Source organism: Kryptolebias marmoratus, linkage group LG10 (genome assembly GCF_001649575.2).
Source record: "Kryptolebias marmoratus isolate JLee-2015 linkage group LG10, ASM164957v2, whole genome shotgun sequence".
Lineage (NCBI taxonomy): Eukaryota > Metazoa > Chordata > Actinopteri > Cyprinodontiformes > Rivulidae > Kryptolebias > Kryptolebias marmoratus.
This window is the reverse complement of record NC_051439.1, coordinates 19,768,979-19,785,874: the sequence shown is the minus strand read 5'-3', so window position 1 is coordinate 19,785,874 and position 16,896 is coordinate 19,768,979. Positions and strand designations below refer to the sequence as shown.

The window sequence follows — 16,896 nt, the reverse complement described above, 5'->3', positions numbered from 1 at the left end:
CTGCCCCCTATATGTCAAGAGGACAAATAACATCTTTTCTGTTCAAATTGCCAACCCGCCACAGTGGCGTGTGTGTTGATCAAATTCACCCGCCACTTCAAATATTTACCCTCATTTGGCCGGTGGCGGGGGCTAATTTCCACTCCTGCATTTAAGACATAATTTGTATTTGTTGCACATGTGAACATAAGACACATCACTTTTATATTTTAATTTTATCTCTTTTTTATTTTACACAACATAACAACACAGTACATGTTGTCTTTTTCTGTACAGAAGCTTCCTGTGAGCTTGTGTCCAACACAGGCTACAATATACCAATGTCAGTGAAAAGCTCAGAAGATAACCATGTTTTTTGTTTTTTTTCCCTTTAAAAATAACAATTTCATAAGAGGTCCATTAAAGTCTTCATCAGTTTGTTGCTTCTTGTCTTTAAATGTCAAGAAAAAGTCTGTACTCATCTGTTGGTAAGAAAGGCTATGTGTGAAATCTGTCTCTTCCTTAGTTCATCTCATTCGTCCTTGTTTGTGGAGCTGGAGTGAAATCCGGTTATAGGATCTGTTAGTGAGGGTCTTTTAGTGCAAAAGAAGGCACCGACTGCTATTCTCTTGCCACACTTTGAACGCACACTGTCAACCAGTGTGTGGATGATAAAAATTATGTGCTTTTCTTCTTTCTGTAGTGTTTATACTCTTCTTACTTCCCTTTATTTATTCCCTTTTGTGGTATTTTCAGACAAGGTGAGTGTTAATTGGGAAATGACGTGGCAAGCCCATTGTCTTGTTTGTCTTTTGTGCTATAAAGTGGAACCAAGACAACTCAAAAACGCTACGAGACAAGGCAAGTTATCCATTTGCTGAAGGATAATGTCATTGTAGAGAACAAAACTGTAAACTGAATACAAAAAAGCTTTGGAAAAACAAGATGAAAAGATTGATAAAAATAGAACTCAAAAAGAAAAAAAAAATAACCTTGACAGTTTTCTTCAAAAACGCACAATCATTCTCTTTCACACATCTATGATCTAAACTCAAAGATGTAAACATACATTCTAAACCATAACAACACAGAGTTTCAAACATCAAAAAACGGGATTTTCATTCATCCATACACCTATAAACAAATTCAAACACACTGCAAACACTCACACAAAGGTTGAACAGTAATGAATAAACCATTTTTTATAGTGCTGCCTTGTTCTAGATCAAACTGTGCTTTCTAGGATCCAGTCAGAGTCACAACGCACTTTGTCCGTGTCGCCTTCCTCTTCTTTAGGGAGCAACATCCCACTCATTGATTGGCTCCTTTTATTTCGCATTACCCGCCCTACTTTTGGCGCTCCACCAACTGCTCCTTGATGGGCCAAGAGAGTCTTTGAGCCTTCTTCACTGAGCGAGTACCTCCTCCTCGCTCTGCTCCGGCCTCCCTCCTCTATGGGAAGAGTCTGGTACTTTGCAGAGGAGGAAGCAGCGCGAAGAGCTCGGTGCAGGATCGGCGTCTCTCTGAAACGTAAGGAAGGAACTGGGCTGGGAGAGGCGAGAGGGCTGGAGAAAGGAGATGGGGAGAAAGGAGGAGGTGGAGTTTTGTTGAGAGAAGTTGAGTTGTTGCGGTTAGTGTTGAGGTTCTCCATAGGCAGAGGGGTGGAAGAAGGGAGGAGGGCAGAGGTGGGAGTAGAAGGTAGCAGATGAGGAGAAGAAGCTTGGGGATGGTTCTCGAGCACCGTTGGGGTATTGGGGCAAGCTGAGCCAGGCTTACTGGGAGCCGGCTTCCGCTTTGGCTTGTGCAGGGAACTGGTTGCGGTGGTGGGTGATACAACACTGGTTGGTGGTCTTTGTTCAGCCAGTTTCTCCAGGTCTCCACCTCCAGCTGGTGGGCTTTTGGCCCCCCATGTTTGGCTGAGAACCGATGTGACAGTTGAGCAGTCAGGCAAGGAGCATTCAGATGATTGAGTTATTGTGTCCTTTTCTCCACATCCACCTGCTGCTGCAGCTCCACTCCGTTTCTTTGTCCCTCCTGAGAGGTCATCCAAACCGATTGATCCATGTTTAGAGGCGCTTGGAGTCACGGTGCATCCTTGTGACTGCTGCCCATTGGTCTGAGAGTGAACGTTAGTCATTGACAGTGAAACGCCTTTGCCACCCTCACCTGGGTTACATACCTGAGAAAATGCAGAAAGGAAGAAAAAGAAGATTGTATTTTTAATATATATATATACATATAAAATGCTTCCATGTGAAGAATTTTAAACAATAATAAAAAAAACATTTATTTCTGATCAAACCTTCATACATTTTTAGTCAGAAAAGGCTTCCTCTGTTATTATGCATTCATTATATATATTGTAAATAGACAAAATATTATAATTTTCACTTCAGAGATTTGTGTGTTTTGATCAGGCTTCCTCGGTTGTTAAAACATTCTGTTATATTAATTGCATGGTTTAAATGCGTGTGGGACGGTGATGCTTATTTTCTGTAGCAACAGGTATGATAGATTTGCATGTAGGTTCAGTATGTCAGACTTATCCATACAATGTGATCTGTTACTGTTAATTGGACCAGACAAAATGAAAATGTCTGACACCTTTTAATGTCAATCCATACAATACATACACCAAACAAACTATTGTAAAATTTGTTTGTTTGAATGGCAATGAACTCCACAGGGGAATAATATCAAACCAAGTGATGGCCGACCTAGTTAATGACAAATAAACTTTTGGACGAGGAAACCTGCATCGTATTGACAATCTTCCAGCTGAATTGTTGAATGAAAATCTCCTTTTTATTTTCTCCTTTTAGGTTTGAGTGTAATACAAGGGATAGACACCCACCTTGTAACGTATCATCAGGATTATGATGAAAACGAGCACCGAGGCTACTATTATCCCTCCGATGATGATGATCATAGTCCCGCCGAGGAACTGAGACTGCATAAAATGACACCTCATGTACTCTGACTCGGTGGTAAATTGCACACAGCCGACCACTCGTGTTGCTGTCAGGGAGGTGATGACATCATCGTAGATTGCCAGCACGCAAAGGTCATACTGAGTTCCTGCAGCTAGGTTATTGACCAGAAAGTTCTTGCTGGAAGGGGGGATCATTCTGTAGCAGAAAGATGGGAACACAGAGAAAGGAAACGTGCATAAATATTACTCCTTTTTTCTACTAGATGGACTTCCCAACATTAAATAGGTGGTGAGATGAGGTTTGCTCAATAAAAATATTCACACAAAATATGCAAGCTGGGTTTCCCCATCTCATTTACTGTTTTTTTGTTGCAGCTGCATCAACTTTCATTTAGAAATTTCTAATATTTTGCTCAATTGAACAAAATAATTGTGTGCTTTGTTATATGGTATATCTTTAAGGAGAGAAAAGATACGTCATTTAAGTATTTCTACAAAAGCAGCAATCATATTCACAGTATTTCAGTTCAACGCTTCAAGATGTATTCCTTCAGGTTACACAAGTTTTGGGTTTATACACAAATCCATTGTACTCTGTACTGTTTTAGCTACCTTTATATAATATTTTTCTATTTATAATATGTAAGCTATTTTGTATTCTTGTTAAAAATAATTGAGAAGAATATATAATTTGTGCAAAATGAGTTTCATATGCCAGCAATAAGAAGCTGCTCAATATTTTTTTTCTCTTACAAAAAACTATATATTGAAATTAAGTCAAGTTGATAAGTATTTTTAAAAATCTGTTTTCAACATGTTTAAGTTGAATAAAAAGTAATCAGTTGTCCCATTTTTAAGGTGCAAGTAAGGTGACAATGAAACAAATATAGATTAATTTATGTGAGGATGTATGTTCTGTGTGTATTTTCTTCAGTCAAAATAATAATAATAATAATAATAATAATAATAATAAGTCTTTTGATTTAATCATCACTGGAAGAAAAAACCTTGTATATATTTTAAAAGGCAAGGAATATAAAAGCACAAACAGAAAATAATTGACATGGAAAGAAGAACAAAAATGATAAAGAACCAATGCCCTTAGCGTCTCTGTGTATAGCTGCATGTTGAGTCCTTGAAAAGCACTGCAATTAAATGATTTATTATTGTATGGATATTTTAGTGGAGACTCAGTCTCAGTGCAACTGTGGTTTTGCCAAGCACAACTGTCCCAAAGCCTCTTGTGTTTCCCCTTCAGATTTGACAAGAAAACAATTTAAAAAGTGAAAGTGTGAAGTATTTTGTGTTTTCATTTGGACAAACTGTACAGTATTTGCCGCTCTGCCACTTGGCACATGGATTGCAGGGCTTTTGCGCATTTGCTCCTCAATCTTTCGGAACAGGGCTGTCAGCTTTCTGAGACTTCCTCATTAAATTGCAAATCAAATTCCTCGTTAAAACTAAACAGGGCAGCTAGGTCACAGATCTGGGTCTTGTGTGTGCCAAGAGGAACAAAGGGCTGCTTCAGCCAGGTTAAAGCATCTGGTTTAAAGTTTGAACTAAGTGAAGGTTAGAAGATATGTTAAGGTTTAATGGTTTCTATTAAGGGCTCTGGGATAAATGCAGCATTAGGTCACTGTGCTCTTAGGTGAACAGCATAATCCAGTGTGTGTGAGTGAGTGTGTTTGTGTGTTCATATGACCCCTTGAATACTAATAGGACCATCTGAATGCTGGCTGGCTGTGAGTGGTCTCCCTTTTTGTGTTTTAATGCCCATAATGAGGAAATTTAGCTTAACACACACACGTGTAATTTGAGAGAGATAAAATGACATTGAAGACTGCAGGTTAATGACAGGCATGAATGCCACCAGAGCCTACAAGATCATGAACAAGCAGCTACATTTGTATACACGTGCACACACAGACAGAGATTAATCTCCCTAATATTCTTGTGGCCCCAGGCTTCATTTGTGTGTAATAATGTGCGGCTGTGTCACATTAGTCAGCAAAGCAATTTTATCATTCTGCTAAAAAGTTTTTTTTTTTGTTTTTTTGTTTTTTAAATACATTTGAATGCTCTGCACGTTCTAAGCTCATCTGTATCAGGGAGTTTACTGACTCATTAAAATCTTGAATAAAAGCAATTTAATATGTATGTTAACTATTTGGAAAATTTTGTGGATGGAAACATTTTTGACAATGAATGTTTTAATCTTTGTATTCTAATGATTTAGGCAAAACCATAAAGCTAGTAGGTAAAAAGTTAATGAATTAAATTAATATTATTCAATAATATTCCAGAGGAGAACATGCCAACTTTACACAGAAAGGCCTGCACAGGTAATCTCCACACCCTCTCTGCCTGCATTTTATAATCCTGTTACAGGTACATTTTGCAAAATTATCAAGTCTAAATGATCAACTGCAGCTTTGATGATTTCTGTTCTAGTCATTGTGTTTTTATCCAATGAATGTGCTTCGCTCAAGATCACGTTGAAAATAGCTGTGGATTGTTTTGTTTAAAATGAAGACAGAAAATTGCAGTTTTAAATAGACACAATAAATGTTGCTATGGTAGTAAATTACCAGAGCATAGCTGGAAATCTACAGATAGGCAGTAATTATGCTCCATTCTTGATGGTTTGCTTTAATGTAGCCACATGAATGAATGGCATTCTCTTCCTCCAAGTAACCATTAGTTACATGAGACCTCCTGTCACACAGACCAAATTAGTCTGTTCCTAATCCATGCAGCTTCAGTCTGATGAGTGAAACTCATATTGCACAATAGTTGTCTCTGTCAGCATGTGACCTGAGTCATTGTCATTTATAACTCAACCATGTGAAGAGTGATTAAGATATTGACAATGTTGTTTGTTCGCAATTCCACTGCATATTGAGCTTATTTTTATGCAAATAGTTTATTTTATTTTTTGTTAGTTTTTTTTTTTTTTTTTCCTCTTTTGACTTTTTTTTTTTTTTGATTGTGTGAGCCCTAAGCTTTGTGAACTCATCCAAACTGACTCATTCATTGTGGCTAATTTCTTTGTGTCTGAGCCGGATCTCGCTGCCAGTATTTCAAGCCCTACAGTGGGCAGATGATTGCCTTGGCCGAGACTATTACACTAATCTATCTACTGCGCTCTGCCAAGCCCTCAGCCCAAGGCTCTCCCATGTTTGTCTGTGTGTGTGTTTCTGGGTTTCATTATATTTTCATTGCACAAAAGAAGATGTCTGCTTGTATGTTGTGAGGTATGCACAAGTGCTCTTAGATCTTTATCTGTCTCATATATACACACACACATATATATGAATGTGACACATCCATTACAGAAATCATCTCCCATTTCAGCCCACTGTCATCAAATCAAACCTTCTGCCAGCATTCATCAGGTGTCCATCCAAATAAACTGAAAGCCTCAGTCACCCCTTAGATGTATTGGTTGCACATGTATTTGTGAAAAAATGTGTATATGTACGACGCCAGGATCTCTATTAGAAGCTCTCAGCTTTTTGTTTCACAACAAATGAACACCCCCATCCAGTGAACAGCGAACTATAGTTCTATTTCAGGCCATTTCACTTGATTAAATATTGGACAAAAGCCTACAGGCCACAAACACACATTACTCAAGGCAAAGAACAAAAGCATTTGTGGCAGTGATTCAACGCTCAAAACTAAAGTTTTCTTGTAGAGCTGGAGCTGTGCGATAAGGAGGCAGGAGTTCTAATAACTCAGCTGTGGTCCTTCATTCTTTGCAGAACAGTCAAAGCAAATATGTGTGACACACTAGTAAAAAAAAAAAAAAGTTAATGAGACTTACAGCTCTGACGTGTCTCATTAGTGCCTCCACATACCTGCAAGAAGTAGTTTTTCCCCTTTTTTTCCCCTTTATTTTGCATAAAGTGAATCTTTGTTTTGAATAATGTCTGGTAGAATTTGATTTTAGAAGCCTAAAGTTTATTTTTATATATAAATATGCATATGCACACACACTTTTTAATAATAATAATAAACTCTTGACAAATGACTGCTGGAGACAGGCACCGGTTTCTCTATGACACTGCACAGAGAAGAAGGTAAATAAATATGATGGATGGATGGATGGATGGTTTTCTTTTCTTTCTTACTCAGTCAAGTAAGCTGAATGTCATAGACACAAAGCTGTAAGTTTAAAGGAGCAAACTGACATATATTATATCTATTTGTTTATAGAGGTGCTAACACCTGCACATCATCAGATAATCAATTAATTTGAGCAGCAGCATCTGTCTGATACTTACCTTCATTAATCCTATAGAAGCAGTAAGAGTTTTCAGGTTTTTTTACCCCATCTATCAGCATTTTTGCATAGCTTTTTTATATTTTATTAATATTGGAACAATTCAATATGTTAGGTGTCGTGATCTGAGGTGGTACTGATGTAATTTTAAGACTCAATAAAGGTTTAATGAGGTTTAATTACCTGATCAGAATCCTGTTTCTAATACATTTAGGTGTCAAGTGAAAATGAAAAGTTATTTGGATTGAACTTTAGATTCTTTATTATTTCATCACTATCTACTCTTATAGAATTATTTGAAGATAAATAAATGTAAAATTAACCGCAAGTATTACTCAACCAGAGAGGGAACCAAAATGTGGGTCATGGTTATCTTGAAAGCAGGCTGTCCAATTATTTCCAAAAGTGGTATTCACTGCTTCTGGATAGTGCTAACACTGCTGTGCAAGCTAGTCTAAATTAAATAGCCTGAAACATGAGAAGCTTTGCCAGCTGAGCCAACAAAATAGCACAAGAATCCACTGTGGATTAACAAAAATTTTCTTTACGGTAATATTTAAACATGCATTAACCTAATAACTCTACATGCTTTAAGAAAACTTTGAATACCTTTACAGCAATGATTCCCAGGAGCCATTTCACTCAAAGATTACTGAAAAGAACTTTCTTCAAGGTGATTTTCTGAACATCTATACAAACAATTACATGTGCCAGTAAACCAGTTAATAATAACTGGTTTCTGAGCACAAAATGAAAAGGATTAATGGAAGCTCAACTCTTGCCACATTACTGCTGACCTTAAAGCTAATGTGGCTTACACAGCAGATGGAACAATGCCATGCTAATAGGTCCGGGTTTCACAGCCAGCCAGAAAACATTGCACGAGTTATCTTCTTGTCTTTGATTCACCATCCATAATGCCCCCGATGCCTGAACTAATGGGTAACAAGCACCCACGGAGCTTGTAGTCAGAGGTGGAACAGGGATTTCAAGCTCCAGCCAGGTGGGCTCTACTAACACCCTCCCCATCCAGTTTTATTCATTAATCTGTGTTCAAACAGGAGAACAATGTCGCACTTACTTAAAGAGTAAATATTAGTCACATAGCTAGTCATCTAGAAAAAATGACAGCATGACATAATGTAGTTATTTTATTTAATTTTTTTTTTAAAGCAGCAATAATAGTTTACCTACAGGTCAGAAAGAGATCATATATTTCTCAGTGATGAAGAGTTTAATGAGTTACTTGCTTAAAAACAATTGTAACATTCTGGCTCATATGTGTCAGAATTATATTTAAAACTTTAATTGCCTTTGCCCTTCTTTAGAATTATCCTCACACATTAAAATGACTGAAAAGAAAAGAAACTTGAAACTTTTGTTCTTTTAATCACAATCTGTCAATGTTAGAATATTCTCATCTTCTGAATATTACTTTTTTTTTAAAATATGATGCAGTTATTGCTCTTTACGTAGATTAATAAGATCTACACTAATTGCGTAGTTACAGTAAATTGAAGACATGGCATTTCTTAAAAGAATGCAAAATGCTTTTTTCTGCCAGAATTTTAGACTTTAGGTCATCTTCTAATTATTCATCCATTTATCCATCCTTTTTACCTGCTTTTCCATTTAGGGCCATTGAGAAGCTGGTGGTACCTCCAGGAGTCATTGGGCAGAGGGCGGGGTGATGATTAAGATCATCTTATGTTGAGAAATGACAAATTTGTAGCCGTTTTGTTCAAACTTTGTGAATGACTTAATGTATGATCTCATCTGACATTGTGAGCTCTTGAAAGCTGTGATAGCACTCAAAGTATGCATTGAGGATGACTCGTTAAAGCCATTTGGTGTAGGCTGAGGTCAGTTAGCTGTGATGATCATCTTGAAATGACTCTAAAAGTTATTCAGTTGTAGATGTTCAGTACATCCAATGATTACTTTCTTTGAGTTTGAATAAAATCTGTTCACTTCTTCAATATATATGTTGCTATCACTACAAACAAATGAATACACATACACACTCACATACAGACATAGGGGAAAACATTATTACCTTTTGCCTTTGGCAGGGGGCAAAAAAATACATAATAGCATTTTATCAACTAACTTGCTTTTTGTTCAATTAACCTTCATAATTTTACTACAAAATGGACAGAATGAAACAAACTGACCATCATAAAGAAAACCTCTACAGCATGAGATAAGCTTATTAATTATTTGGACATAGTTAACTAACATTTTGTTAAAATATCATAATTCTCAGAAGATTTAATGGTCATTTAACAAAAGAACAGACCAAATCTTTCTGAGGCCATTCTGTAGAAGGTGCTTTATCCTCATGATAGCAATAATCACATCTGAAAGCATCATGTTTGATTATAAGCATGACTTGTGCATTGATACCTACTTGTTTAGGCTTTCAGTGGTAATTGGGAAATTCTTATTACACACTTGCAACAAATTTCTAAGTCAGTATATCGAGTATGGTTCCTCAAACCCAGCTTCCATATTTTACAGTACATCGTGACCCAGAAAGGTAGCTGACTCAGGACTTGTTTTAAAAATATGTGTGGTAAATCATTCATCTAATTTATATGCAAAAAGGCAAAATGAAAAAAGAAAACAGTTCAGCCGGTCTGGAAACAAGTGACAGACTGGCTGAACTGTATAGTTTTGACATTTTAAAATGAAATAAAAAGAGTAAATTAAATTAAATTTAGTTTGATCATATTAATACTGTGCATAAGAAGAATTGATGTCAAAGTGTCATGCAGCAAAGGCTGTCCCAGATGTGGAGGAGATACTTTAGCATCAGCTGCAGACCTCCATCTGACTACATCAGCTCCATAGCTTCGTTTTAGTTAAGTCATGTCTCCCTGATGTTGTGGTTGGATCCCTTCATTTTCCCTGCATACTGTTATAATTTATTGCATTAACATTTTTTTTTTTGTTTCAGACTTTTCTGTTCATTCCCTTCCTTTTCTTTTTAATTTTTTTGATATATAAATCTCTATGTTCTGTTTTTTAATCAATTCTTACATCCCTGCTTCCTTTTTTTGCTTTGATACCAGCCCGGATTCCTTCAGAATCATCCTCACTGCTGTGTTGTTTTCCTTTTGTGCTACTTTTCTAAGTTTAAAACCCCACAGACTACTTACAACAATAATGCTGATAGTTAGGCTCTCAATATGTTTATGGTGCTATAAAATCAGGATTGGAACATTACAGCAGAATACGTGGGGATGATTTTTCACACTTTAAGCACAGCTGAGCTAGGTGTTGTACCTGGACCTCAGGGACCACTGGCAGGGATAAACTACTTCCTGCAAGCTCTTTATAAAAGCATGAATTCATCCCTCACTCTCAATATGTAGCCATATAAAAAAGCTGGCTGCACACTTTGCTTGATGTGTAAGCTTTTTCCTGTTTTTTAACAAATGGCAACCAGCCCCTGTGGCTTGATGGATCTGCTGGAGTGGAAAACAGCCACTGAAAGAACATATTGAGGGATGAAAAAAGTCAAACAAGCAGAGCAAATGAGAATGGGGATAGAGGGTGGGTGAAAAAAAAAACAGTTTGTTCTTTAGTAACTTGGGGTAAGTTGGAACAGAGTTTATGTTCTCTAAAAAAGACAGCCTCGGATAGATTTGGTGACCAGACCTTTGTTTTTTGCATCATTTCTATGTCCTACTTATTTTGATGCATATGCATTATCTTTGTCACTGTCCATTACACATATACAATCACCTGTACATGATTGTATCTAAAATTCAGGGTTAAGAAATGTGCAGTGCTGATAATATCTGCAAGCTAAGCCATAATTAAAACTAAAAACTCTAAAGGTTAAATGCAAAGCTATGTCTAATCAGTGATGGAAGAAGCAGAGGGCCTTGTAAACAAAAAGCCATTGAAAATGACAATGAGTTTAAGCTTGATTTGATAAAGAATGCATCTTGCCACTGTGATACAATCCTTTGTTTGTTTGGTTTTTTCAACTATAGCTTGTATTTTTTAACTATATTGAATTGATAATTACAGAACAGATCTGACTGAGAACTTGAGCAAGAGGCTGGTATTAATAAACTACATTGTTACAAAATCAGCTAAAAATAAGTGGCAGAAAAAGAAAACATTCTGCATTTACTTTTGTGTTGACATGTTTGCTGTTCTATTTGCTACGGGCCTACCACTGGAATAGAAATGTAATCCTTAAGCAGGAAGACTGGTGTTAAAAACACAGACGCTGTATCAGTACACACCTACTTGTCTCAAGTGTCCTTGAGCAAGACTGTTCCTGTGCGCCCATGGAGAGCTGTTCTGCAGCTGACCCCGACCTCCCCCAGTAGGGAGTGGTGAATGAGGTTTACCACAAGATTTCAATCCAGAATTAAGTATTACGATTTATCTATTTTACAGATCAAAGGTCTGAGGTTAGCATAACTGGGAGGATAGGCTAGTAAAGCTTTGAACAAATGTGTTGAATTCATAGTTTGTAGGAAACATATTGAACTCCTCCTACTCCCAACAGCATTATGCTGAGAATGAAGAGCAGAAATGTCAATGTGCGGTAAATCAATAAACTCTCACTGAACCCGAAAAGTAAGTGCCTCGTTGGCAACAACAAGGCCAGATTTCCCTTGTCTCATACTCTCTTTCCGTCTTTTTCCCAGCACATTACCACTTTGTTGTCTCCCTTAATTTTCCATTTGTCCTTTTCCTGTCTGTTTCTATTCTATTCCATTTTTCTCGCTCTGTCCCTCCTCTCTCTTACTGTGTTTGTGTAGTGAAAAACCATAATCAATGAACTTCTGCTTTGTTCTAGCTGAGGTGTTGAATGGCAATCAATCCGCTACCCAGAGACAAGACAACTGCAAAAAAACAACAACAACAACAAAAAAAACAGATACACACAAATGAGGATTTATTGGAAACAAGAAGATGAAGAAGCAAAAGGCAAAAGGCAAAGCAGAGAGTGCTCAAAAAATAAATAAATAAATAAAATAAGGCAATTCAGTGGAAGGAAAAAGAACAAATCAGAATGAGGTGAGGTAAATCCCTCCACTGCCTTTTAACAGGAACATGGCAGATTTGGCTGGCATATTCTTGTACAAACAAGAATAATTTTAAAAAGAGCACGGTATAGTAATAGTCATATGAAAGCCCACATGTCAAAAATATGTTTTGCTGTGTTGTGAAAGAAAGAGAACATAAGAGCAAGAGGCAGCAAAAATAGCTGCTATCTTAATGTGAGAGATGATATCTTTACAAGACAGACAGCTATAAATCCCATTGGCGCCATCTCTGCATGATGCATTCTCTAAATGGGGTTAAGAGCTAATGAATTATGAACAAAGATTAAGAATAACATGCATGGCAGATAATAGCAGCAGATTCATCAGTGAGGGATCTCTGCTTGTTAATTGCATAATGTTGTAGGACTGTAAAACTAACAATCACAAATTGCTTGTCGTGCAAGGTTTGGCTTTGGAAACTGTACTGTCATTATTGTGACCCAGACAGGTAAACCTTATGCTCCTTCAGGTCCTGATAATGATGCATACAAATAAAATATGTTTGAGGATTAGACTTGAGATGAAAATCAGACAGTGCTGACACATTTTCCTGCAAAGGCTGTTTGTGTTTGTTAATTCCCTCTTCCCTATTTCACCTAGGTAAATATTTAGCTCAAATACAATCATTTTCCATGAGATCGATCTAATCTATGTAACCGTGAGCAAATGGATAAAGTCAAGAAAGGCTAGCAGAGCTAATAATGTCAAAGCTGCCCTGGTTGAGTCAGCAGGCTAAACTCTGTTGTGTAATTTAACAAAATATGAGTTGAGGATTGTGCATATCCTGATATCATCCTGCTTTTTGTCTTACATTCTGGTAAGAACAATTAACCTGGCTATTTATATGTCTTCAGATTTTAAATTTTAGGAGAAATCATATTCCATCTAATTGCATTAATTTTACATTAATCAAATATTTCTATATAAACACTTTTTTTGGACATTTTTTGTTATTATAAAATAAATAAATGCTGTAAAATGATGCATTTCTAAATCTATAGCCTTGGATTGTTACTGTGATGTTCTTTTGCAGACCTTTATTACTTCTTCAGTGCCCTCATATAGCTGTAGTGCCTTATAGCCCTCACATTGCACCATTCTAGGGCCCATTTGGCCCCATTACCATTTTGAGGTGCTGTAGCCCCTCATAACACATTTTTTGTGAACATAGAGACCATGCAGCTTCCTCTTCATTGCTAAGAATGCTTGAGGTTCACTCATGTCACTCTTCTGTAGTGAGCTCATATAACCCACATAGAGCTTTTGTTTGGGACTTTCTGGTGATTATGTTGCACCCTCAGAGCATCCTTGTTGTTATTTTGCTGCCTTTTTGTTTGACTTTCCTTTTCCACAGTTCCCTGTTTTGCAACTAGATCATTAAAATTGTGCCTAACCAATTGTAATATAATCTACGTAGCTTGTACAACTGTAATTTTCTACCTCTGCTTGGACATATAGTATCATGGCTCAGATTCCAATGTGTAAACTGTCTGTCTGTACCCAAGTCAGAATGAGTAATTGTCTTACCTGTAGACCAGCGAGTCATCCTGGCTTCCATTGTATTGTATCTGGAACATCCTGATGCCTGGTATGTTCCTCTGGAAGTTGAACTTAATCAGTGCAGTTGAGGATGTGGCCTCAGCTGTCACCACTCTTTTATCGACCCCGCCCTTCACGTCACCTGTCACGTTGCTGCCGTTAGCGCCTCCTCGGGTTGACGTAGAAATGTCTGACGACCCTGGGTCGGGCTCTTGGATGTTGTTGGTGTTGTTGGAGATGTGGGGAAGTTTTATAATAACTAGGTCTACAGTTTGGTGAGCTTCACCGGCAGGGTTGGATGAAATGCAGGTGAAGGAGCCAGTATCTTTCACAGTACTGATGAGGATGTCCAGAGTCCCGTTGTTGTAGACTAAGGTTCTGGAGGAGTTAGACACCAGTTTGCCTTCAGGGGAAATCCAGTGAATTGCTGGCTCTGGGTCACCCCTTGCCTTACACCTTTAAAACACAGACATCCCAAGGGATGGGACTTATTAGAAACGAGACAGAATGGGGTCAAGTTGGTGAGAAGTAAGCAGTAAAAGTAGAACACTATTTGATATTGGTTTCTGGAATCACTTGACTGTCCCCCTGGACTTACAGTAACTGCTGGAAAATACAATCTAAAAATGATCTGCTGTGTCAGAAAATCAAAATAAACGCCTTACAGCTTTGTTAAATTAATAAAATGACAATAAGCATTTGCTGTTAAGGCAAAATAAATAAACTTGGGAGAAGAAAAAATTTGTTAAAAATAGGTTATGGAATAACAAGTTGGTGATTTACAAATGGAAAGAAACTGACAACTGATCACAAACTAAAAATTAAAAGGGGATACAAATTACAAAGCGAAAATGCAAGGAATTTTAGTAAAATAAAAATAGTCTAAGAAAATAATTTAAAAACTATTGCTAATGAATATCTTTTGTCCAGATGGATGACTGATAACGTTATTGCAATAATACAAGTGCAATGAAGTCATTAAATTTAGGGAATTTAAAAAGACTGTGCCTAAAATTCAGGGTCGTTGCGATCCTTGTTTTTTTGCAATCATAATTTCCCAGACATGCTATTGAAATTAATAATGTAATAGTTACGAGAAGTATAGTACATTTTGAAAGAGAACTCACTGTGATATGACCTATTGTTTTGTGCATTACCCATTTAAAACATTGAGTGTGGAATTTGAATAATGCCATCTTTCAATTTAACATGAGCTGCATGAGAATTTATTTGCTTTTTGAAAAATTCTACATCTGTTATTAAAAAGAAGAAAGAAAACGAAAAGAAAAAGAAAATAGGAAGCGAAATGAAACAATAAACAAAGCAATTCATTTTAAAGACATTACCTTGTGTGTAAAAATGATGGCGACTGGGTTAACAAGTATTATCAGCACCTTGTGTTAAACCCATCATGGCCTTTTACAATTTTATGATATGAAATGAGCGCCTCAAAACTGAAAAATGTTGATGAGTTGACTGTTATTAATCTACTGAAAGTCCCTCATATAAACTGCTAAAGACTGATAAGAAAAAAAGAAAAGGAAGAACAGGATCACATTTATTTTTCTTTGTCCTATTTTTCCTCATTTTCACATTTCCATATTTGGAAACATTACATTTATCAGAATTGGAAATGTGTGACCAATATATATGCAAATGAAGCAATCATCATCTACTAGACTTCTTGTTTTGATGTAATTTTGTCCTCCTGAATGTTTTTGTGCAAAGTTACTGACTTGTGTATTTTTGAGCAGCAGGGCTTTTCATATTCCTGAGTGTGTTGATCAGCTCTTGTGTTCTTGTTTGATAATGAAAACAAGATTCAACCTATTTTAAAAGAATAATTAAACTTGAAATGATTGGACTTTTATGCATTTAAGATAATAAATGATACCTGAGCGCAACTCTCTGTCCTTCAAGGACCCTCATCTCGTGGGAGTATCTAGTGATCAGAGGAGGCTCACAAAGGAACTCCTCTTCAGGGATGGACCAGAAGTATCGACCAGAAAGGTGCTGCGGTGTGGCACAAGTCTCCAAGTCGTCCTCTCGATTCAGCCTCCTCAGCCACAGCAACTCACAGTTACAGTGGAGAGGGTTTCCACCGAACGACAGCGCAAAGGAAGAGGGGTTCATGACCCCTGATGTCGCTAGGACCTGACAGTGTGACAAAATCATTTTTTAAGGATTTGTTAAAGCAAAGCAATGCTGTAATAATGTCATTTCAGTTACATAACAGGAAATGTTTCAAATACAACAAACATTCTATAGGACAAGCTACTTCATTGTTATGACTATGGTCAAGTGTTATTGTTGTTGTCTTAAATAATTCATTAAATTGATTTGTTAAACAAATCTCTAATGCTTGCATCTTAAAGTGAAATGTGCAACATATATTTGATGGATGCCTGTTGCACTCATTGAGAAAAACACAAAAACTTCTTCTTGGGGCTGCAACAAAACTGCTGAACTGTGATATCCTGCAGCTCCCAGTATTCTTCCCTCCAAAATAAAAGCCGTGATTAAAAATAGACGTAATAAAAATATCAATTTCATATTAACAATATGGAATAAGAAACAAAAAAAACAATTGAATTCTTATTTATCTGTCAATTTTAACTTTTACCTTTTATTTTTCTTCTAATTGAGAACAATAAACTAATTTTATTTTAAATTTGTTCAAATTCAGCCAATTACCTTAAACAACAAGGTTTGAGACTGGTAACTGCAGTGATACAGGTTGTTCTTGGGTTTTAATTATAGATGTTTTTGAGTGAACTGATGAGAGTACCTGGGCCCGTTGAAAGAGCGGGTCTGGTGGTAGCTTTTGAAGTTTATTAGAGGTGACATCCAGCCGGTTGAGTTTCTGTAGAAGGGAAAAGGTTCCCTCTGGAATAAAATCCAGCATGTTGTGGTCTAAACTCAATGTGTGGAGGCTTGTCATTTTCTGCACAAATAAAAGAAAACAAAAAACAGTGATTCACAAAGTATGGTTTATAGCTTGAAAGACAACAGATCACATGGTGTTATAGAAATAAAGCAGCTTTTTTTTTTTGTTTACTGCGACTCTACACATTTATCAGACTTTC

The 16,896-nt window shown here is 36.8% G+C and overlaps 1 protein-coding gene across 2 annotated transcripts in view; it reads right to left on the bottom strand.

Annotated features, from left to right (window-relative positions):
- Positions 1-261: 261 nt before the first annotated feature.
- lrfn5a (leucine rich repeat and fibronectin type III domain containing 5a) overlaps positions 262-16,896 on the bottom strand; it is an 88,803-nt gene continuing 72,168 nt past the window's right edge. For both annotated transcript variants that reach the window (XM_017426206.3, XM_017426205.3), the window contains 5 exons: positions 16,599-16,754; positions 15,705-15,964; positions 13,799-14,266; positions 2,834-3,107; positions 262-2,158 (listed from right to left, as the gene is read on the bottom strand). In XM_017426206.3, the coding sequence (XP_017281695.1) occupies positions 1,205-2,158; positions 2,834-3,107; positions 13,799-14,266; positions 15,705-15,964; positions 16,599-16,754 (2,112 nt within the window). In that variant the 3' untranslated portion in view covers positions 262-1,204. The remainder of the gene's footprint in view (positions 2,159-2,833; positions 3,108-13,798; positions 14,267-15,704; positions 15,965-16,598; positions 16,755-16,896) is intronic.